This window comes from Pezoporus occidentalis, unplaced genomic scaffold (genome assembly GCF_034315485.1).
Source record: "Pezoporus occidentalis ecotype Australia unplaced genomic scaffold, CSIRO_AGI_Poc_V1 ctg408, whole genome shotgun sequence".
In the NCBI taxonomy this organism is placed as follows: domain Eukaryota; kingdom Metazoa; phylum Chordata; class Aves; order Psittaciformes; family Psittacidae; genus Pezoporus; species Pezoporus occidentalis.
In genome coordinates this window covers 189867-212129 of record NW_026915734.1, presented here as the reverse complement: position 1 = coordinate 212129, position 22263 = coordinate 189867, and the positions used below count along the sequence as shown (strand labels likewise).

At 57.8% G+C, this 22263-nt stretch overlaps 3 protein-coding genes across 11 annotated transcripts; 1 reads left to right on the top strand and 2 right to left on the bottom strand.

Annotated features, from left to right (window-relative positions):
• Window positions 1–8731: 8731 nt before the first annotated feature.
• LOC134171550 (B-cell differentiation antigen CD72-like) lies at window positions 8732–11924 on the bottom strand. The gene is made up of 5 exons (XM_062633891.1): window positions 11039–11924; window positions 10814–10918; window positions 9283–9597; window positions 9006–9154; window positions 8732–8821 (listed from the first exon to the last, which is right to left on the bottom strand). The coding sequence occupies exons 1-5, from the start codon at window positions 11181–11183 to the stop codon at window positions 8732–8734; spliced, it is 804 nt and encodes a 267-aa protein (XP_062489875.1). The 5' UTR covers window positions 11184–11924.
• An 83-nt stretch (window positions 11925–12007) lies between these two features.
• Window positions 12008–16218, bottom strand: LOC134171570 (killer cell lectin-like receptor subfamily G member 1). 3 transcript variants are annotated; one of them, XM_062633934.1, is made up of 6 exons: window positions 15831–16218; window positions 15314–15424; window positions 14756–14836; window positions 14027–14175; window positions 13754–13857; window positions 12008–12329 (listed from the first exon to the last, which is right to left on the bottom strand). In XM_062633934.1, exons 1-6 carry the CDS (start codon window positions 15883–15885, stop codon window positions 12134–12136), a joined length of 696 nt encoding a protein of 231 aa, XP_062489918.1. In that variant the 5' UTR covers window positions 15886–16218; the 3' UTR covers window positions 12008–12133. The 3 variants fall into 3 exon arrangements, with proteins under 3 accessions (XP_062489918.1, XP_062489919.1, XP_062489920.1); XM_062633935.1 differs by having other exon boundaries at window positions 15837–16212; XM_062633936.1 differs by lacking the exons at window positions 15314–15424; window positions 15831–16218 and adding an exon at window positions 14938–15109.
• A 907-nt stretch (window positions 16219–17125) lies between these two features.
• Window positions 17126–19990, top strand: LOC134171568 (uncharacterized). Of its 7 annotated transcripts, none has more exons than XM_062633930.1 (7): window positions 17126–17589; window positions 17707–17781; window positions 17895–17972; window positions 18866–18916; window positions 18996–19031; window positions 19119–19163; window positions 19292–19990. In XM_062633930.1, exons 1-7 carry the CDS (start codon window positions 17253–17255, stop codon window positions 19855–19857), a joined length of 1188 nt encoding a protein of 395 aa, XP_062489914.1. In that variant the 5' UTR covers window positions 17126–17252; the 3' UTR covers window positions 19858–19990. The 7 variants fall into 7 exon arrangements, with proteins under 7 accessions (XP_062489914.1, XP_062489913.1, XP_062489912.1 ...); XM_062633929.1 differs by having other exon boundaries at window positions 18863–18916; XM_062633928.1 differs by having other exon boundaries at window positions 18863–18916; window positions 18996–19163; window positions 19292–19435; window positions 19520–19990.
• Window positions 19991–22263: the final 2273 nt, after the last annotated feature.

Sequence of the window (22263 nt, the reverse complement as noted above, 5' to 3'; positions counted from 1 at the left end):
ACTGCCATTTTTTTTTTTCAAACATGATGGCCAGTGGCTTAGCAACTTCATTTGTCAGCTGTTGCATTCCTCAGGGTCCTTCAGGACCCACAAGTGGATTTGACTGCAGTCACTGCAGAGTGCCTCCAAGCGGGAGATGGGAAGATGCTGCATGGGGCCGCGCGGCCCTGGAGTGCCCAGCAGACACCGGCTCCTGGGGCTCCTCACAGCCTGTGGGGACATGGGGGCAGAGTGCGCTGCCTGGGAGGAGCTGGTTCACCCCCACGCACTGCACAGCAAGAGCAGCCTCGGGAAAAAAAAAAAACATTTGCAAATAAAAACGCGTCTGCTTTTCTGATCAAGAGGTGTCTCCACCCCACGGGGGTTTGGCCAGGGCAAGGCAGCAGCGAGCCCTCACTCTGCTGCTGCCTGGGGCGCCTGCAAGCATGGCCCAGAGCGTGGTCTACGCCGACCTGAAGTTCGCAGCATCCCCGCCGCCGGCCGTGCCCTCCTGCCCCGCAGCCCCCGACGAGGACGACAGCCCCTACGAGAACGTGCTGCTGGGGACGGTGCCTGCAGAGCAGAGCCCAGGTCAGAGCCCGGCCACCGACACGAGGATGCTGAGGCGCAGGGTGGGCAGCGGGGGGCGGCAGTGGGACCATGGGTGATGCTGTGCTCACAGCTCAGCTCAGCTCATGTCACCTCTTGCAGGGCGACGGCCCCGGCGCTGGCGTGTCCCCATGGGGCCGCTGGCCACGAGCCTGCTGGTGCTGCTGGTGCTGTTGGTGGTGGGCACCGTGGCCCTGGGGACCCGCTGTGAGTCTGGGTGAGGGCTGTGGGGTGGGGGGTGAAGGGTAGCACCGGGAGTGGGTTTGAGGCTGGACAAGGTCTGGGATGCTGGGAGGTGTCGGGGCTGAGGGGTGCTGGGGCTGGTGATCCAAGGCTGGCATCGCTTTTGGCTTGGCCACCCTGATCTTCCTGTCTGCTTGCATTGCTTTTGCCTTGCCTACCACTGCTTCTCACTGCCTATCGTAGAATCACAGCATCATAGAATGGATTGGGTAAGAAAGGACCTTAACATCACTCAGCTCCAGCCCCTGCCTCACCCTAGAACATGTTGCCGAAGGCTCTGTCCAGCCTGGCCTTGAACACTTCTAGGGATGAAGGATTTCCCAGTTCTTTGGGCAATCTGTTCCAGCACCCTCACCGCTTCCCACTGCCTTCCCATTGCCTCTTAATGACTCTCAGTGCCACAGAGTGCCTCCCACTGCCTTCCCACTTCCTTCCAATGCCTCCCACTGCTTCCCATTCCATTCTGATTGCTTCCAGCATGCTTCCCACAGCCTTCTCATTGCCTACACATTCCCTTTCCTTTGCCTCCTACTGCCTTCCCAGTCCTTTCCTGTTGCTTCCAACTTCCTTCCCACTGCCTTCTCTTTGTTTTTCCATTGCCTTTATATTGCCTTCCATTGCCTTCCTTTTACCTCCTATTGCCTCCAAACACCTTCCCATTGGCTCCCACCGGCACCCAAACACCTTCCACTTACCACCATAGACCCTTCCCTTCCCGCTGGCACCCGAGGACAGTCTCTGCTTGCATCCTGACACTCTCATCCCGTGTCCCCGTGTCCCTCGCCATGGCCATGGGCGCACGGGTCGGTCGCTGGTGCCCATGCCCGGGCTGTGCCCGCACTGTGCCCATCCCTGTGCCTGTGCCCAGACTGGCAGGTCACCCGCAGCCTGCGGGACACCTCCCGGGAGCATGCGATGGGGTAGACGTGCTGGGCACTGCCCTGGCATCCATCCTGTCTCTGGGATTGGGTTGTTGTGCCATTTTCTTCTGATGTGTAGAGCACTGTTGTACGGCAGGACAGCCAACAGCTCTACTTGTAGGTGCAGTCCTTGACACCAACATCTGCCCTTTAGCCATAGATGGAAGTTGTCATTTCACCTGCAGTGGGGAGATGCTCTAACAAGTGGTTCCCCAAGGCAGGGTCCCTGTCAGAGCCCTGCTCCCACCTTGTGCACTGCCAGATCTTCAAGTGGTTCAGCAGGAGGCTGGGAGGAAGGAATATGGCCCTTCCTCAGACTCTCCTGCCTGCCCCAATGGCACTGGGAAGAGGCATCCACAGTGAGGATACTGCTGCTGCTCCTCTGAGACATGCCCTCTCTCCTATGCAAGCTATCTTAGATCTTGTTTTATCTTATCTTCTTAGGTGCCCGCTGTCATATAAGGGGAAAAGGCAGACTTCAAACTGACGGATAATGTACCAGTGGATCTGTGAGCAATTCCTGAAGCTCAGCAGAGCATCTGAGACTCTCCATCCTCTCCTAGTGAAGAACTGACTGTACACTTGGTCACAGCACATGGAGACAGGAGCTGGGGATGCACCCTGAGACCCTCCCCCTGTGCACACATTGCAAAGCGCTGGGAAAGGGTGTTTGTATTTTAAAGTAAGACTCATGGAAATAGACCTTATTCCCCTCTCTCACACTCAAGCTTACACTTACACCACCTTGCACCGTTCCTCTGAGTGTCCCTGTGCCAGCACAGCTCACAGTGATCCAAGACTGATACAGAGCCCAGCTCCTGCCTTCTGTGCTCCCCAAGGCTGCCAGCATGCACTGGTGCCAGATGTGGCGTTTGCATCTTCTTGGAGCTGGGGGATGACAATGCCAGAGATGTCCCTGACCTCTCCTCCTCAAGGAGTCCTTTGGATTTACTGTCTGTTCCTTTTCTCAGCATTGGCAGCTCCCATCCTGCCCTTCATCCTGCCTCCATCACCTGCCCAGGTCTTTGGGCTGGGCCTTGCCTAGGGAGGATGCAGGCAGCAGTGCCTTCAGCATGGAGAAACTGCTGTGGAGCCCTGAGACCCTGTGGGGTGTATGGGGGAACCCTGAGACTGCAGGAGGAAAAGGCACTGATGATTCCTGAGACCACAGGGATTGGAGAAGGGAGCCCCATGGCCATGGGGGAAATGGGAGTGCAGCAAGGAGCCTTGAAACAGTGGGAGAGAGGGGGAAGCACTGGAGAGGCATGGGAACACTGGGGAAAGGGGACACTCTGGCCACCATGGGAGAAAATATCCCTAAGATCATGGTGGGATCTGAGGTGCCAAGGGGGGTGATGAGAGAGTTCTGTCCCCACCCTGGTTGTGGGGGGAGCCCGGGGCAGGGGTGACCCTCCCTGTGTCACTCAGCATTTCTGCAGGGGGAGGATGAGTTAGGGACCCCTTTGCTAAGCTGAATGTGAGCAGCTCCCAGGGGAAGAGGTGTGGAAGGAGGCTGATGGAGCCAGCCCAAGGCACGGTGAGGCTCGGAGGTGGGGACAGGATTGCAGGAGGTCCCTTGCAATCTCAGCCAGCGTGCAAAACAAGGACTTGCCATGTCTGGCGTATCCTGGGGAACTCATACTTTCCCTGGTGCCCAGATAGGAGCAGGCTCCCTGCCCCTGGAGCCCTGAGCTCCAGCTGCACAGCCCACAGTGTCGTTCGGCTCTGCCACCATAAGGACATGCTGCTGTCTAGCCTATAGCGCATGGGTCCCCAGGCCTGTTCAGCATGGCTGATTCCTTGCCCATCTTGACAAGTCAGGTTTCTCCTTCCTTCCCAGTGGGAGGACTCACCCTTTCCCCCATCCGACATCAGCTGGCTCCATCCGTGTTCCTTCAGGCCCCTCTGAACACCAGTCCTGCCCTCCAGTATACCCATTACTGCCCAGTTTGATATTGCCACCCAGCTGGCTGAGACCATCCCCATCCCATCATTCCAGGCACTGGTGAAGGCTTCAAGGAGCACCAGCCCCAGGCTCCACCCCACAGGGATGTTGCAGCTGGATAAGGTGATGCTGACACCCCTTGCAGCCCTCCTGCCACGCAGGTTTCCACCTTCCTTCTTCTCCTCTCCTGGTCACATCTCTCCACTCTGCCAGCAAGTAGACTATAGGAAACCATGTCCTAGACCTCAGAGGTTCATGGTAAACTTCCCCCATTGCTCTCCTCTTGAACTCAGCCCAGTATTCCCACCACACAGGTAGGTTGGACAGGCATGACTTGCTCTTGGTAAATCCTGCCCGGCTTTCCCCATCCACCAACATGTCCTCCCTGGGCCTGGAGCACTGCATGGCCAGGAGGGCATGCTCCACAGTCTTATTCAGATCCGGGCTGTTCTCTGACTGGGAGAACAAAGGTCAGCCCTGGGACAGGCTGTGGCCAAAGGCAGGTGATGGAGAGGAGAAAGGGCAGGACAGGAGCCAGCAGCAGCCGGTGACGGAGGAAAGGGGCAGCCAGTAAAACCAAAGCATTCCCTGAAGGGGGCCATCTGGTGACACCAATGGCGCCACATACCCGCTTTCACAGGGTGCAAGAGACACCTCTCCAACCGTCCTCAGCAGAAGGCAGCAGAGGTAAGCAGGGCTCATTACTGGTGTCCCCTCCCTGGGTCCAGGGCTGGAGGGCAGGGGCTGGGGATGTAAGCATGAGCATGAGCATAGAACACAGAAATACAGTCTCTTTTCTGTAAGCCTTGTTGTGAAATGCAGACCTGTCCCAGTCTGTCCTCCACATTAGAAAAAATCAGGGCAGTCATTTGAAGGTCCTAACAACAAAAAAAGGAGGAAGAGTACAACTAAAAGCAAGGAGCTTCCTCCTAAAATCTGTTGTCCCCACCCAGAACCGCTTTGCTGTCGTGCAGGGGGCTCAAGAGGAAATGCACTCGCACCATGAACAACCAGCTGGTGCACTGGTAAAAAAGATCCCTATTTGTGCTGCCAGGAAAGTGCAGCGGTTCATAGTAGTAGGGACTCTTACTTTGAAAGGCACAGAAGCACTGATCTGTCGGCCTGACCCAGTCTCAAGGGAGATATGTTGCCTACCTGGGGCACTGATCAGGGATGTTGCTGAGAGGCTGCCTGGTCTAGTAAGTCCCACTGACTATTACCCACTTCTAGTGATCCATGTGGGTGATAGGGATAGAGATAGCAGGAGCATGGAAAGAAGGACTACAGAGCCCTGGGAGAGGTGGTTAGGGGCTCTGGAGCTCAGACAGTCTTTTCATCATTTCTTCAGGATAAAGGGGAGGACCTAAAAAAAGCTAGAAGGATTAGCCAGGTTAATAAATGGTTAAAAGGGTGGTGTCATAGTCAGGGGTTTGGGTGTCTTGAACACGGGACCCAAGGTTGTAGGCCAGGTCTACTGGGGGCTGGTGGAGCTGCTCTGGTAAGAGAAGGGGAAGAGCAGTTTTGGTAGGAGGCTTGCCAGACTGCTCGAAGATGCTTTAAACTAGATGTGTTGGAGGAGGGGGGCATCATTCCATCCCAACACACCCAGTCAGTTGCTAGCACCTATAATAAATGCTCAGAGCAATGTAGAGATATTCCAGCTGCTCCAGCCAATGAGCCGGCTTCAGTTGGAGCTCAGCTCAGGTGCCTGTATACAAACGCTCGTAGCATGGGGAACAAAGAAGAGGAATTAGAGATGTGTGCACGTCTACGGGGGTATGATATAACAGGCATCACAGAAACATGGTGGGATGGCTCCTACGACTGGAGTGTTGGAATGGAAGGCTACAGGCTCTTTAGAAAAGACAGGCCCAGCAGGCGGGGAGGGGAAGTTGCTCTTTATGTTAGGAATAAGATGGAGAGTATGGAACTTTGTCTGGGGAGAGGGAGCAGTTAACAGAGAGTCTGTGGGTCAGGGTTAAAGGGAGAATAGCTACAGGGGACATTACTGTGGGGATCTATTACAGACCACCTGATCAAGAGGATTATGTGGATGAAGCACTCTATAGACAGATAGGAACAGCCTCACGCTCACAGGCCCTTGTTCTCATGGGGGACTTCAACCACCCTGACATCTGTTGGAGGGACGGTACAGCCCAGCATAAACAATCCAGAAGGTTCCTCGATTGTGTGAGAAGACAACTTCCTTCTGCAAGTAACAGAGGAGCCGACAAGGAGAGGTGCTGTGCTTGACCTCGTGCTCACCAACAGGGAACGGCTGGTTGGAAATGTGACTCTCCAGGGCAGCCTTGGATGCAGCGATCACGAGATGGTCGAGTTCAAGATCCTCAGGACAGTGAGAAGAGCGTACAGCAAGCTCACTGCCCTGGACTTCAAGAGAGCAGACTTTGGCCTCTTCAGGAAAAACCTTAGTAAGGTTCCATGGGATATAGCCCTATAAGGCAGGAGGGGCCAAGATTGTTCGTTCATATTCAAAGATCACCTGCTACAGTCTCAGGAGTGTTGCATCCCAACTAGGAGGAAGTGCAGCAGGAGGGCCAGGAGACCTCCTTGGATGGATAAGGAGCTCCTGAGGAAAATTCAAATGAAAAAAGAGGCTTATAAAAGGTGGAGGCAAGAACAGGTGGCATGGGAAGAATACAGGGATGTTGTCCGGGAAGCTAGGGACCAGGTTAGGTAAGCTAAGGCCCAGTTAGAATTAAACTTGCCTAGGGATGTTAAGGATAAAAGGAGGGATTCTACAGGTACACAGTGAATAAAAGACAGACTAGGGACAATGTAGGCCCCCTCCGGAAGCTCTCGGGAGAACTGGCTACCCTGGATTTGGAGAAGGCTGAGGTTCTGAATGACTTCTTTACCTTGGTCTTCACTGGCAAAGGCCCAGACCACACCACCCAAGTCTTGGAAGGCAGACGCAGGGACTGTGAGAGTGAAGACTCTAGGCCCACTGTAGGAGAGGATCTGGTTCGAGACCACCTTAAAAACCTGAACGTGCACAAGTCCATGGGACCTGATGAGATCCATCCGTGGGTCCTGAAGAAGCTGGCAAATGAAGTTGCTAAGCCACTGGCCATCATACTTGAAAAATCATGGCAGTCAGGTGAAGTTCCCGATGACTGGAAAAAAGGAAATATAACCCCCATTTTCAAGAAGGGGAAAATGGATGACCCAGGGAACTACAGACCAGTCAGTCTCACCTCTGTGCCTGGCAAAATCCTGGAGCAGATTCTCCTGGAAGGCATGCTAAGGCACATGAAAAACAACAAGGTGCTTGGTGACAGCCAGCATGGCTTCACCAAGGGGAAATCCTGCCTGACCAATTTGGTGGCCTTCTATGATGGGGCTACAGAACTGATGGACAGGGGTAGAGCAGTTGGCATCATCTACCTGGACTTGTGCAAAGCGTTCGACACTGTCCCACACGACATCCTTGTCTCTAAATTGGAGAGACATCAATTTGATGGATGGACCACTCAGTGGATAAAGACCTGGCTGGATGGCCGCACACAAAGAGTTGTGGTCAATGGCTCAGTGTCCAGCTGGAGACCAGTAACGAGTGGTGTCCCTCAGGGATCGGTGCTGGGACCGGTCTTGTTCAACATCTTCGTCGCTGACATGGACAGTGGGATTGAGTGCGCCCTCAGCAAGTTTGCCGATGACACCAAGCTGTGTGGTTCGGTTGACACGCTGGAGGGAAGGAATGCCATCCAGAGGGACCTCGACACGCTTGTGAGGTGGGCTGATGCCAACCTCATGAAGTTTAACCATGCCAAGTGCAAGGTCCTACACCTGGGTTGGAACAATCCCAAGCAGGGCTACAGGTTGGGCAGAGAAGAGATTCAGAGCAGCCCTGCGGAGAGGGACTTGGGGGTGCAGATCATTGAGAAAATGAACATGAGCCGGCTTCAGTGTGCACTCACAGCCCAGAAATCAACCGTATCCTGGGCTGCATCAAAAGGAGCATGACCATCAGGTAGAAGGAGGTGATCCTGCCCCTCTACTCTGCTCTTGTGAGACCTCACCTGGAGTATTGTGTGCAGTTCTGGTGTCCTCAACATCAAAAGGACATGGAACTGTTGGAACAAGTCCAGAGGAGGCCACGAGGATGATCAGGGGACTGGAGCACCTCCCGTATGAAGACAGGCTGAGAAAGTTGGGGCTGTTCAGCCTGGAGAAGAGAAGCTGTGTGGAGACTTCATAGCAGCCTTCCAGTATCTGAAGGGGGCCTATAGGGATGCTGGGGAGGGACTCTTCATTAGGGACTGTAGTGATAGGACAAGGGGTAACAGGTTCAAAGTGAAACAGGAGAAAGTCAGGTTAGGCACAAGGAAGAAGTTCTTTACTGTAGTAAGGGTGGTGAGGCACTGGAATGGGTTGCCCCAGGAAGTTGTGAATGCTCCATCCCTGGCAGTGTTCAAGGCCAGGTTGGACAGAGCCTTGGGCAACACGGTCTAGGGTGAAGTGACCCTGCCCATGGCAAACAGTTGGAACTGGATGATCTTAAGGTGCTTTCCAACCCAAACCATTCTATGATTCTATGAATCCGTATACCTTTAAAATAGCTTTGCAGTGCAATAGCTTTGGAGACAACAGTATACAGGGATGTGGCTGTGCAGGAGGGAAAAGGTGTCTCTGCTGTGCACCCTGAGCTCCAATCACTCAGATGTATGGTGGAGATGGTGTTCCAGAGTTACCACTCGGCAGGGAGAGGAGGAACGGTCTTGAACGTGCTCCTCACATCTGGCAGCTTCTCACAGATCCATGGCCATTTTCTTGAGCAGTAGAATCTTTCCATCTTACCATAGGATATTCCTGGACAGGTCCAACTTCTGTTGCAAGAAGGGAGGGCACACGTGAGAGGTGCCATCACCATGCTCTCAGCCTGCTGCCACCATGCTGTACCCCACACAGCTGCAGCCTCAGGGCCCCTTAGCCTGGGCAGGAGGATGTGTCCAGCGCATTTCCCCGTGGCTGGTGAAGCTGCGAGAGATGCAGGTGGCCAAGATGGAACAACTTACTCTTTATATTGCCATCCATACGTGTCCTCGCGTGAATGGAGATGACTTTTGTATCTCTCCCCGACCCAGTACACGGCGCCATTCCCCTGCACAAAGATTTGGGGGGAGAGAAGCTGTTGACCGCCTGACCCTTGCCCAGAGCCCACCGGGTGCCCGAGAGCCCCAGGTCTGGTGGTGGCCCCCAGCACCTCCGCAGCGCTGCTGCTGCTGGATCTGCCCGCCCCAGCATTGCCCCCAGCCCTGGGGTGCTGCAGCCCCTCTGCTCCGTACCGGCGTTGTCCACGCTGGCCAGTCGTCTTGGACTAGCAGCTGAGCGGACGTCCTTTGGCAGTATTGACGGCTGTCCCTCCACGTCTTGCTCTCCACGGAGATGAAGAGGCACTTGCCCCTGTAGAGCACCCAGCCCGAGGGGCAGCACTCTGGGGACACGGGCACGGCTCAGGCGCTCGCCGTCACAAGGATGCTCGGGGGGCCCGTCCTGGCCGGGATCAGCCTCTCGTCTCCCCGGCAGCATCCCTGCCCGTCCCGCAGCCCAGCACGGCCCTACCTGTGTTCAGGCAGGCGCGCAGGCTGGCCACGGTGCTCTGGCTGCTGTTGAGCTCTCCCTGCAGGCGCTGCACATCCCTGAGCAGCTCGGCCAGCTCCTGCCTGGCGCGCCCCAGCTCCGTGTCCCGCAGCTCCAGCTCCGCTCGGCTCCTGTTGCCGTCCCACCACGCATGGCCCAGCTCCGCTCTGGCCCTCACCAGCTGCAGCCGCGTCTGCTCCAGGCGCTGCTCCCGGGCGCTCAGCTCCTGCTCCAGGCGGCCCTGCTCGGCCGCGTGCTCCCGGGAGGCGTCCCGCAGGCTGCGGGTGACCTGCCAGTCTGGGCACAGGCACAGGGATGGGCACAGTGCGGGCACAGCCCGGGCATGGGCACCAGCGACCGACCCGTGCGCCCACGGCCATGGCGAGGGACATGGGATGAGAGTGTCGGGATGTGGGCAGAGACTGTCCTCGGGTGCCAGCGGGAAGGGAAGGGAAGGGAAGGGAAGGGAAGGGAAGGGAAGGGAAGGGAAGGGAAGGGAAGGGAAGGGAAGGGAAGGGAAGGGAAGGGAAGGGAAGGGAAGGGAAGGGAAGGGAAGGGAAGGGAAGGGAAGGGAAGGGAAGGGAAGGGAAGGGAAGGGAAGGGAAGGGAAGGGAAGGGAAGGGAAGGGAAGGGAAGGGAAGGGAAGGGAAGGGAAGGGAAGGGAAGGGAATGGTCTGCGGTGGTTAAGTGGAAGGGAGGCAATGGGTGCCGGTGGGAGCCAATGGGAAGGCGTTTGGAGGCAATGGGAGGTAAAAGGAAGGCAATGGGAGGCACTGAGCAGGTAAGCAATGAGAAGGCAGTGTGAATGTATTTGGAAGCAATATTAAGGAAGCTGAAAGAAGTGGGAGACATTGAAGGCAGTGTAAAGGTAGTGGAAAGGTAGTGGGAAGTAATGGTGAGGCTGTGGGAGGCAATTTGTGGCAATGGGAGGCAATCAGAAGGCAGTGGGAGGCAACGGGAAAGGAGTGGGAAGCAATGGGAGGCAATAGGAAAGCAGTGGAAGCAGTCTGAGCCAGTGGGAAGCAGTGAGGGCGATGAGGTGCTGGGAACAGGCTGCCCAAGGAAGTTGTGAACGCTCCATCCCTGGCGGCGTACAAGGCCAGGTTGAACAGAGCCTTGGGTGACATGGTTTAGTGTGAGGTGTCCCTGCCCATAGCAGGGGGGGTGGAACTGGATGAGCTTTAAAGTCCTTTCCTGACCCAAACCATTCTATGATGCTGTGACTCTATGATAGGCAGTAAGAATCAGTGGTAGGCACAGGAAAAGCAATGCAGGCAGACAAGGGAGCTCAGGCTGGCCAAGCCAAAAGCAATGCCAGCCTCAGATCATCAGACCCCAGCACCCCTTGGACCCAACAACCCCCAGCATCCCAGACCTTGCCCAGCCTCACGGCAGGTCCCCAGGACCTGGGTAGTTCCCAGACACTCACAGCAGGTCCCCAGCGAGTGGATAGCACCCACTCCCGGTGCTACCCTTCATCTCCCCCCACCCCACAGCCCTCACCCAGACTCACAGCAGGTCCCCAGGGCCACGGTGCCCACCACCAGCAGCACCAGCAGCACCAGCAGGCTGGTGGCCAGCGGCCCCATGGGGACACGCCAGCGCCGGGGCCATCGCCCTGCAAGAGGTGACATGAGCTGAGCTGAGCTGTGAGCACAGCATCACCCATGGTCCCACTGCCGCCCCCCGCTGCCCACCCTGCGCCTCAGCATCCTCGTGTCGGTGGCCGGGCTCTGACCTGGGCTCTGCTCTGCAGGCACCGTCCCCAGCAGCACGTTCTCGTAGGGGCTGTCGTCCTCGTCGGGGGCTGCGGGGCAGGAGGGCACGGCCAGCGGCGGGGATGCTGCGAACTTCAGGTCGGCGTAGACCACGCTCTGGGCCATGCTTGCAGGCGCCCCAGGCAGCAGCAGAGTGAGGGCTCGCTGCTGCCTTGCCCTGGCCAAACCCCCGTGGGGTGGAGACACCTCTTGATCAGAAAAGCAGACGCGTTTTTATTTGCAAATGGGTTTTTTTCCCGAGGCTGCTCTTGCTGTGCAGTGCGTGGGGGTGAACCAGCTCCTCCCAGGCAGCGCACTCTGCCCCCATGTCCCCACAGGCTGTGAGGAGCCCCAGGAGCCGGTGTCTGCTGGGCACTCCAGGGCCGCGCGGCCCCATGCAGCACCTTCCCATCTCCCGCTTGGAGGCACTCTGCAGTGACTGTGGAGTTCTGTCCTCAACATTTCTCAGGACGGATTCCCAGGGATGTCCATGCTGGAGCTGCATGCTGCTGGCACAACCCATGTGGTCTATATCAAAACCGTCATAGCCCCCAGGGCCAAGCCCCTCCAAACCAAGACCCTGTAGACCTTTTAGACTCTCACCCATCACCCAGCCTCAAGGCAAAGTGAGGGCATTTGCTGTGACCTCCTCAGACTGGATGGGAACCAGCAGACAAGCTCCTGCCCAGCCCTCCATGTGACCAGGGATGCTTACCGAAGCAGAATAAACCCTGGACAGCCACCACCACAACCAAAAGCCCGGAGCTTTGCAGGGATCTGCTCCAGCCTGCACAGGAGCTTTTCCAGGCTGCCCCCAGGACATGAGGGTGCTCAGATCGATGCCACTTCTTCCAGTGCTGTTTCCGACCCAGCAGCAATGCGACTGGGTCTGGGCGCCAGAGGATGCGCCTCCATCCCACCGCCCTCATCCCCCAAAACCAGCCACAGCATTCAAGTGCCAGGGTTTATTGGCAAATTGCAGAGATCCAGCGGGGTGAAGCGTCTGAATGAGGAAGCAGCAGCACCAAAGGATGCCCGTGCATTGGGATGGGACAGGCTGGAAGTCCCCATGGTCATCAGGGGCCAATGCAGGTGTAGGTGGTGTTTCCCCAGAGGAGGGTGGGTGGCGAGGACCGGACCCACTGCAGGGTGGATGCGCGCTGCTCACAAACCCAGCCCAGGGCTTCCCCACACAGACCACCTGACAGCCCCAGCCCTGACACCCTGCCGCAGGCCAGGAAGGAGCTGGTGGAGCGGTGGATTGGGAAGAGCCTGCAGGGAGAAAGGGCAGAGATGGGATGGACATGAAGGACTGGGGCTCTATCATCAGCAGCTCCTCAGGACAGTGATCAGGGATACTATGGGGGCAAAGCTCACCCTCTCCAGGGAGCACTGTGCCCTGACACCCTCTTCTTAATTAAGACACATGCCCTGATCCTCCCGACCCTACCCATGCCTGTTTGACATGCAGCTCCCATGCCCATCATGCACACAGCACCCCCAGGTCCTTCCTGGCAGGACTCAGCACCAGCTGCACTAAGAAAAGCCTGAGAACCTGGTTTGAGGGAGCCATCCTAGCTCCTCACCCAGGTGGGAGGTGGGCACCATCCCTTCCCAGTGCAGCCCTCGGAAGACAAGAGATAGCCAAAATGTGGAGCACATCTGTGAGAGACTGATCTGAAATCAGACTCCACTGCCCACTGTATCAAAGACTGGTCTCAGAAACTGAGCTGGAAATCCACCTATCTCCTGTCTCAGAGATGGGTGGGAGGAGTTAAGACCCCAATATCCATTGCCTGGGAGAAGGGTGTGAGAAGCTGAACTGGAACTCGACCACCCATTGCCTGAGGGATAAGTGGGAAAGAGCTAAGACTCTTCCATCCATTACTTTGAGGACTGGTGTGAGCTACTATCCCAAGGATCGCTGCAGACACATGTGTGTCAAAGAGCTGGCTGCAAGACCAGGGAAACTGGTCCACCAGGAATATGTAATATGTGACATGAACAGAGGTACTCCCCCCAGCTCTTGACAAAGGGGAAAAGGTAACCACCAAGAGACACATCACCAGGAGGCACATCGCCAGCGAGCCATTGCCATGAGGATAGCTCCAGAAGGACACCTCCGCGAGTACACTGTCCATCAATGAGTACTATGGATCCTGAGGGGCACCCTCCATGAGACATCGCCATGAGACACACTCCATGGGGTACTTTCAAGGGGTCTCAAGAAGGATGCCTCCACAAGGACACCCAGCTCCAATGGACTCTTGGGCAACACTCTGCTCCGATACCAACTACAAACCCTGAAGAACTTCCACCACCAATGATGATGTCAACAGATCCCTGGGACACCACTGGATCCATGGTGGCGACTCTCTCTCTTCCTCTCTCTCTCTGCACCCCGAATCCTTCCTTCATTTTCTACTTTTTTTCCCCAATCTATCATTACCCCCTTTATTACAACAATTTCCCTTTTTTATAACTCTCTTTTTGAAATTTGTAATAAAGTGTCCAGTGATGGTACTTGACCTCATTTGTGTCTTAATTTCAATCTTGGGATCATGACATGAAACATGGTCTGGCACTGGGTTTTTTCTCCAACTGGACCCTGACAACATCCTCACATGCAAGTGGGCTGCCTGTCTCCCCATCACCTCCCTCAGCATCTCTGGCTAGGGACAAGCAGGGAGCCTCACCCCTTCAGTGCAGTGCCATCCAGCCACTTCCAGTCAGACCTGGAGCCATCCCGCTTCAGCCCCACGTGGAAGACCTCTGTGTTGGCTGTGCGCATCAGGAAAGCCTAGCACAAGAGAGGACCTGCATGAGCTACCTGGGGGGGGAAACCCAGGCCCCTCCCAGTGATGGGGGTTGCAGAGTAAAGACACAGCACCTCCAGCTCTCTATCTGGAGGCTTAGCTAGGTTTTGGGCATGAGGGTCAGAGCCAGGGAGCTGAGATGGGTACGCTCACCAGGGTGGTGTTGGCTCGGATGGCGACCAGCTGTGCCCCTCTGGAGCAGCAGTCCTCTCTGCTCTGCTCCCAGCTCTTCTTGGTGAAGGAGAAGTAGTAGCACTGCCCCGCATCCCAGAGCCAGCCAGCTGGGCAGAACTGGCATCGCCCTGCACACCAGAAACACAGCTTGCAGCCCAAGGCACAGGACGGTGACAAGGGGCAGCCAGAGTACCAACCAACCCAATGTACTTCTATGGATACCCCTTGGAGAGGACCCTCTGCTTGCCCATGCTCTGGAGCCCAGCTCCCACATCCAGTGCAACAGGCTGGTTACATGAAGGTGATAGTATCGGGCAGATGGGTTAGCGAAGGGAGCTCCAGGTTTGGGGTTGTAATACAAACATCATTTGCAAAGCACACAGAATGCAGTCAAGATTTCAGCTTCACCAGAGACTGGTTGAAAGACAGCCCCCAGTGCCATCCAGCACATGGAAAACATGATCTTGGTGCTGGTGGAGTGCCCGGGCAATGCAGAGCCATGCTGGGGCCATTTTTACCAAAGGATCCCAGCAGGGCAGCCTGTTAGCAGCACCATGGTATGAGCCAGGGGACAGGCAGTAAGGGTGAAGGAAGACTGGTGGGAGGCACATTCTGGAGCAGGGACAGGTCCTGACTATTGAAAAGAACACCCAAGCCCCCTCCAAACCCTCTCCAAGCCTCACACAGGAGCCCACCAGGTTTTCCTACCTTGCTGCGTCTGTCGCCCATAGCTGGGGCTCTCCTCCCCGCTCCAGGCACCACAGGTGCAGCTCGCCTGTTGTCCCAAATCTACAGAGGAAGAATAAAAAAGAGTGCCACTGCCAACCCTGTGCTCCTGTTCCCAGCAGCACCAAGTGGCCTCTCCCATGGGACAACCCCCTTTAGGTGACCTGCCAGCCAAGCTCGACAATCTCCTTGTGGGTTTTGCTGTGCCTGGGAGCCCATCACAGAACAGGTTTTAGGGGAAAGTGCTTCTTTCAGTTTCAGTGTCACCACTCTCCCTCCTGTCTTCATGTCACTGCCTTGTGATGGAGCAGGATGTCCTGACACAGTCCCCAAGCCCACGCTATTCCACCGCCTTCCTCTCCCAGTCAGGCAGGCACAGTCTTGCTTCACCAACTTTCCTGCTTGCCCCAGAACCCGCAACACCCTCAGCCCCAAGTAGGAGGATGCTTGGGACATGAGCTCTGTCTGTTGGTACATGGTCCCCATGGTGCCAACCCCAACACCCCGACCAGAGAGCTCCAGGCACAAGTGGGTACTCACAGTGGAAGCTCAAGCTGATGAGGATGATTTGTGCCAGCAGGAGCAGCAGGGAGAGGACAGCCAGGCTGAGGGCAGCCCAGCACCAGGGCAGCCGCACAGTCTGCTGGGGAGCTGAAAAACAGAGTTAACCTCGACTCTGGGGGCTTTGTTGGAGCGGTGGGGACACCTCCAGCCAAGAGATGTCTGTGAACCCTGGTCAGGGTCTCAGGAGGCAGTTGAGGAACCCAGGAAAACTGAGGGAGAGCCCGTTTGCAGCACCTTGATCCTATTAGTGTCTTGCTGCAGACAGTGCTTGGCATGAGGCAGGTAGAGCAGAGTGGGGTGCAGTGGGCACCCCCTGACCTTGAGTTCCTCCTGTCCCCTGCCCCATGAGCAAGCAGAGTGCAACAGTGCTGGAGAAGAGCTGTCTGGGAGACGGTTCCCAGAAGAGGGGGTCAGGGGAATGGTCTCCGAGAAGGCAAGGGGCTGCAGAAGGGCAGGGGACCCTCCATGGTGCCAGGGACTGGGAGCAGCTCACCATTACCTGGGGTGGGGGGCAAGCGCAGATCAGCGTACGTGACCCCCTCGTCCATCCCTCCCTCAGTCTCTTGCTCTGCACCCACAGTTGAAGAAGCAACCCCTTCCCAGCCCCTTTTGGCAGCTGGCTGTGACGTGAAATGGAAAGTGTCACTTCCTGGTGGGGTCCCCAGGGGCACCACCTGGGACAGAACCCTGGGGGGGGTCACAGTGATGACAGTGACCGACTGGGGTAAGGGGGAGCCCCACGAGGCTGGCACCCAGACATTCCCTGCATGAGGGAACCCTGCACCCACACTGTGGGGCAGGGAGCTGAGGGGATGGCTGCTAGCTCAGACATGGGACTGTAGAAGAGAATCAGAGTCATTTGGGTTGGAAGGGACCTTCAAAGCTCACCTAGTCCAACCCCCTGCAATGAGCAGGGACATCTTCAATTAGATCAGGCTGTCCAGAACCATCCAGGCTGGCCTCGAATGCCTCCAGGGATGGGGCATCCACCACCCCTCTGGGCAACCTGTGCCAGTGTTTTACACCATCTTTGCAAAGGATTCCTTCCTCACATCCAGCCTGAATCTCCCCTCTTCCAGTTCAAAACCATCACCCCCAGTCCTATTGCAACAGGCCATGTGAGAAAGTTTCTCCCCATCCTCCTTATAGGGCCACTTCTAAGAACTGAAAGGTCACAGCATGGTTTCGGGTTAGAAGGGGCCTTTAAAGGTCAGCCAGATTTCCCGTGTTCCTCACCACAATGTTGGGACAGCCACAGCCCCCCAGTGCTCAGCCTATCTGCCCCGCGGGGCTGTGCATCATTGGGGAGCAGGGCTCTTTCTGCATCCCACTCCGAAAGTAGCAAGGCCGCGGGGTGTTTGCTCTCACACATGGTTCCTGCTGCCTTGTTTGCAGCCCAGCCCTGGAAAGCGGGGCACTGGGGCTCTCCACCCCATCCCAGAGCCTTGAGTGCTGCCGTGATGGCCATGGGGGCGGAGGGCAGGGTCCCCCAGCCGCGGGAGAGTCCCACCCGGGGGACAGCACCGCTGCAGCCGGGCAGGCTCGGACCACGGCCCCTGCGCCCGGCCGGACGGCGATGCTCTGGATAGCGCGGCCGGGACTACGTTTCCCAGCGGCTCCTCCCGGCGCTGCACATGCTCCGTGCGGCCTCCCGGCAGCTCCCGGTGCGGCGCCCGGTGCAGCGCAGGGGCGCTCGGTGCGGCTCCGGTGCTGCTCCGGGTGCAGCTCCCGGTGCAGCTCCCGGTGCGGCTCCCGGGAAGGTTCCCGGTGCTGCTCCGGGTGCGGCTCCCGGTGCTGCTCCCGGTGCGGCTCCCGGTGCGGATCTCTCTGCGGGTCCCGGTGCGCTGCGGACGCAGCAGACCCTCGGGGGTGCCGCGCCGCCGGGCCGGAGCCGAGCTTCCCCCGCCCTGGCAGCATGCCCCGCGGGCGAGCCTGGACGCAAGCGGAGGTCAGCAGCCTGCTGGCGCTGGTGGGGGGCTCGGGGGAGGCCGCCCTGCTCATGGCTTCCACGTCGCGACCCAACGAGGCGCTGTGGAGGGAGATATCCCAAGGGCTGGCAGCGGCCGGGTACTCGCGCAGCGTCGCCCAGTGCCGCTCCAAGTGGAAGGCGCTGAAGCAGGCTTTCCACTCGGAGCGGGAGACGCGCCAGAGGGCAGGACACCACTCAGACCGCCTGCCTCCGCACTACCGAGCCATGAAGAGCATATGGAAGGCGGCCGGGCGGCCCGTGTTCGGGGAGCGCAGGATGCCAGGTGAGTGCCGGGATGGGTGAATGGGTTTGGCAGGGTGGCTGGATGTGGGACAGTGGGTTAGCACTGGTACTGCACGGCCACCCAGGGTCTGCTGACGGTCTCTTCCTCTTCCTCTAGACATGGCGAAGCTGCCCTCTGGGAAGCGCAGGTCAGCCCATGCTGCCTGCTCTTTATCCTCACCAGAGCCACCAGGTACCTGTGGGCTCAGGCAGCCGGCGTGGGGCTTGTCCTGGCTGTGGGGTGTCAGGCACCCCTTGTGTCCTGGTTGTTGAAGCTCTTTTCTGCACCCACTCACCCTCCTGCAGAGCACAACGTTGGCGGGGACACCCCGGGAACGTTGATGTCCCCACTGCTGCGGTGTGTAAAGGACGAGCCAGAGACCCGTAAGTACCGGTCTGCCCCGCTGCACCGGGCTGCACGGCCACGGCTCCAGCCCAAGCCCATGTCAGCATGGTGGGAATGGAGGGCTTGAAGGGCTTAGAGGGCTGGGGGTCCCATCACGAGTCCCTCAGCAGGGGTGTTGGGACTTCTCTGTCCAGGGGCTTTGGCTCCAAACCAGTCCCAGAGCATGATGGGTTGGCTGGGACAGGACAGAAGGGGTTCCCCAGCTCTGACCCAGTCTGAGGGCTGCCTCGTGGCTTTAGGTCTCTAAAGGATGAGGCCAGGGGGCTCTGGCAGCTGTATAGCACTGCAGGGCATGACACCCCTTCCTCCAGCAGGTCCTGGCTTCCTGCTTCCCTGGTAACACCATAGATCTTCAGATGAGTTAGGGCTGGGTGTGAGGTCCAGAGGTGCTGCAGCTCCCCTGCCCTGCAGCCCACCCAGGGGCAGATGCTGCATCCCTCTCACTGCACATCGCAGGGGTTTGGCACAGAGGTGGTACAGATTATGTTCCTGGATCTGATTTGTGAGGGCACCCCAGCCAGCATCCCACACTGGGTAATCGCCTTCTGTCTCCCTAAATTCCCCCTGCAGTTTCAAGTGGATGTGGGATTCTTCTTCACTTCCAGCCCTAGTCTGTTCTGTAGCGTTGCTGCGTGCTGCTATGCCGCTGCTGCCTTCCAGCCCAGAGGTGGCTGCATTGCAGTGGTGGGTGAGTGACTCCTGCTTTTGTATCTAGCTTGTGAAATGCTTTGGGGCCCTGCAGGGCACTGTGGAGCTGTGGCTAAGGCAATTCGGGCTGCGGGGATGACCGGACAGACCCTGGGCTGGTGGTGACCCCCCCCAGCAGGTTCCATCAGACGGCGCATCTCTCCTCTCTGCTCTCTCCCAGCAGTGGATGGGGACCACGTCGCTGGAGGGCCACCCGCTTCCCACACCGTGCCACGTAAGGCTTTCCTTGCCCTGCTCAGTGCAGTAAACCCCCTCGGCCCCGCAAGCAGGGTCTGATACAGTTCTCATTGCAGACGCCCGTCACTGTTTTCCTCCCCTTCCATTCCTGGGTGAGTACCATGCCCTGGCCACCGTGCTCAGGTGCCCTAGAGCAGGAGGTAGATGCAGCTCACAGTCTGTGTCTGCTCTCCTTTCAGGCTTTCACACTGCCCTGAAGCAGGAAGGAGTTGAGCAAAAGGCTGGTAAGTGTCTGTGCCTTCAAGCAAGTCTCCCTGCCCCATGGAGCGGCTGTGTCCTGCCCGTGAGGACAGAGGGCAGGGGCTCCTGCGGGCACTCTGGTTACTTCCTCTGTGCCAAACCGTTGTGGCAGGTTTTCCTGCAGAGACATCCCTGGGGATGGCAAGAGGAAGCCGAGCGCTGCCAGCGGCCACCACAGCCCTGTGCTCCCCGGGTATGGCTGCTGTGAGTGAGCAGCCAGCAGCGGGTGAAGAGGCATCCAGCTCCAGCCTGCACGGTGGGTCCTCCCTGCAGCATCCCAACGGGGGGCTCTCGGAGCTGTGGGGAGGGTTTGCAGCCACTGAGCTTCTCCTCATCACAGGCTCCGGCGTGGCGGGCCTGCTCCAGAACGTGCAGCAGCTCCTGGTGCAGATCCTGCAGACATCCCGGCAGCAGCAGGCGCTGCTGGAGAGCCTGGCCAGCGACACCGTCTCTCACCTCCACCTCCTCTCCCACAGCCTGGTGCAAGTGGGGGAGACCCTGCACCAGCTCCTGCTCCAGCCACAAACTCACCCAGGCACCCTCGGCCACTACATCCCCCATGTACCCCTATTCGAAGGGGGTCCCAGGGTGCCCTGCTCCCCTGGTGATGCCCACACCTCCCCAGATCACAAAGAGAAGCCTCAGGGGTCCCCTGACACAGGGTGCATCCCACCGTGAGCACCACCATCCACATACCCAGGGACGATAGTTCACTCACAGCCACAGATCTTTATAGCAGAGGCACCGGATGTTTTGGAAATTTATAGAAGAGAGACATTTTAATACAATTAAAAATAGGTTTTGTACCAGTGATGACAATCGACCAGTTCTTTCCCCCTCCTCGGGGGATGTTCCCCTTCTCACTTTCGAGATGAGCAGAAGGGAAACTTGGCTATTTACAGCCTCCGAGAAACTCCCAGGCCATGCACCATGAGGCAGAGGTACTTTCTTCACCCCTGCCCCACTGTCTGATGTCTTCCTGCTGCAGCTGGGCAGGACTCCAGCCTGAAGAACATGCTGCTGGGGCCGTGGAGGACAGGGGAGACTGCATACAGCACAGGCTGCATGGTGTACGCTATCCTTCTGCAAGGGAAGGGGCCATGATGGGCAATGCTGGGGAGGCAGTGGTGTTGCAGCTGTGGTCTCTTGGTCACCAGGTCCTTGGTGGATCACATCCAGCACATGAGCTGGTGCTGTCACAGCCGATACCGTGGAGTTGGCAGCATGTTGTTGTGTGCCCTGTCCTGCTCCCAGGACTCAGGACGTAGATCGCTGTCAGCAGTAGTTGCAGACATGGCATGGCACGCTGTGCTTGGCAAAGTGGTCACTGGCTCTTGCACAGGGTGCCCACATCCTCTATGGGATGGGGTGGATGTACTGGCTGCCTCCAGAATCTCTTGGCAATGTCCTAGAAGAGAATGTAGCTGATGGCACTGGTGTAGGGTGGATAGACATCAGCATGGCAGTCCTGTCACACCACATACCACTTGTTGAGGGGTGACCTGCCCCTTCTCCCAAAAGAGAGACCCCATGTAGAGGCTGGTCCACGCCACGTCAAGCCCAGCCAGGAAGGTGGGCAAGCAGTCCCTGTTGTCGTATCTCCTGAGCATGTAGCAGGGCTGGCACTGCTCCGATGCTATGCATCACCTTCAGGGTGAGGTTGCAGATGTCCCCCAACTCCTGCCCTTCCCCACACGTGGCCAAGCCATGGAGAGAGGCCAGAGGCATGGCCAAGAGGGTTCACCAGTGAGGTGGCTGGGTGCTATGACACCAGTGAGGTGTCCTCTGTGCTCCTGAGCATGGAGCAGAAAGCTCTGCCTGCAAGTCTCATTGTGTTGGGCTGCTGCCCGCAGAGAGGTCTGCCCTGGCTTTCCTCCTTGGGAGATGACCAGGGTAGGTGAAGGTAGGAGAAAAGTGGGATCTCCCTTCCTGACCCCGGCTGCTTGCCAGTGAGGTTGCAATTTGAAGGCACCTTTGGGTTGTGGTTGCCCATGCTCCCCACTACCCGGCTGTTCTCCCAGCTACCCAGCTGTGCTCCCCACTAAGCTCCCCACAACCCAGATGTGCTCCCATCATCCCACTGAGCTCCCCATCACCCAGATGTGCTCCATTCATGCTACTGAGCTCCCCATTACCCAGATGTGCTCCCATCATCCCACTGAGCTCCCCATCACCCAGATGTGCTCCATTCATGCTACTGAGCTCCCCATTACCCAGATGTGCTCCCATCATCCCACTGAGCTCCCCATCACCCAGATGTTTTCCCGTCACGCTACTGAGTTCCTCATTACCCAGATGTGCTCCCATCATCCCACTGAGCTCCCCACAACCCAGATGTGCTCCCATCATGCTACTGAGCTCCCCATTACCCAGATGTGGTAATGTCCCATCATCCCACGGAGCTCCCCACCACCCAGCTGTGCTCCCACCATCCCACGGAGCTCCCCACCACCCAGATGTGCTCCCATCATCCCATGGAGTTCCCCACCACCCAGATGTGCTCCCATCATGCTACTGAGCTCCCCACCACCCAGATGTGCTCCCATCATCCCACTGAGCTCCCCACAACCCAGATGTCCTCCCATCATCCCACTGAGCTCCCCATCACCCAGATGTGCTCCCACCATCCCACAGAGCTCCCCACCACCCAGCTGTGCTCCCACCATCCCACAGAGCTCCCCACCACCCAGCTGTGCTCCCATCATGCCACGGAGCTCCCCACCACCCAGCTGTGCTCCCATCATCCCACAGAGCTCCCCACCACCCAGCTGTGCTCCCACCATCCCACTGAGCTCCCCACCACCCAGATGTGCTCCCATCATGCCACGGAGCTCCCCACCACCCAGATGTGCTCCCATCATCCCACGGAGCTCCCCACCACCCAGATGTGCTCCCATCATCCCACTGAGCTCCCCACCACCCAGCTGTGCTCCCACCATCCCACTGAGCTCCCCACCACCCAGATGTGCTCCCATCATGCCACGGAGCTCCCCACCACCCAGATGTGCTCCCATCATCCCACGGAGCTCCCCACCACCCAGATGTGCTCCCATCATCCCACTGAGCTCCCCATCACCCAGATGT

Excerpts from the sequence above, each read along its gene's own strand:
- LOC134171570 (XM_062633934.1), bottom strand. The coding sequence starts at position 15,885 with ATGGACGAGGGGGTCACGTACGCTGATCTGCGCTTGCCCCCCACCCCA. Across the intron at positions 15,425-15,830 it reads GCCCCCCACCCCAGGTAATG|CTCCCCAGCAGACTGTGCGG; the intron begins GTGAGCTGCTCC and ends TCTGTTTTTCAG. Across the intron at positions 14,176-14,755 it reads TGGGCGACAGACGCAGCAAG|GGCGATGCCAGTTCTGCCCA; the intron begins GTAGGAAAACCT and ends TCTGGTGTGCAG.
- LOC134171550 (XM_062633891.1), bottom strand. The coding sequence starts at position 11,183 with ATGGCCCAGAGCGTGGTCTACGCCGACCTGAAGTTCGCAGCATCCCCG. Across the intron at positions 10,919-11,038 it reads GCCTGCAGAGCAGAGCCCAG|GGCGATGGCCCCGGCGCTGG; the intron begins GTCAGAGCCCGG and ends CACCTCTTGCAG. Across the intron at positions 9,598-10,813 it reads CGTGGCCCTGGGGACCTGCT|ACTGGCAGGTCACCCGCAGC; the intron begins GTGAGTCTGGGT and ends GCCTGTGCCCAG.
- LOC134171568 (XM_062633926.1), top strand. The coding sequence starts at position 17,253 with ATGCCCCGCGGGCGAGCCTGGACGCAAGCGGAGGTCAGCAGCCTGCTG. Across the intron at positions 17,973-18,862 it reads AAAGGACGAGCCAGAGACCC|CAGTGGATGGGGACCACGTC; the intron begins GTAAGTACCGGT and ends GCTCTCTCCCAG. Across the intron at positions 19,164-19,291 it reads AGGAGTTGAGCAAAAGGCTG|GTTTTCCTGCAGAGACATCC; the intron begins GTAAGTGTCTGT and ends CCGTTGTGGCAG.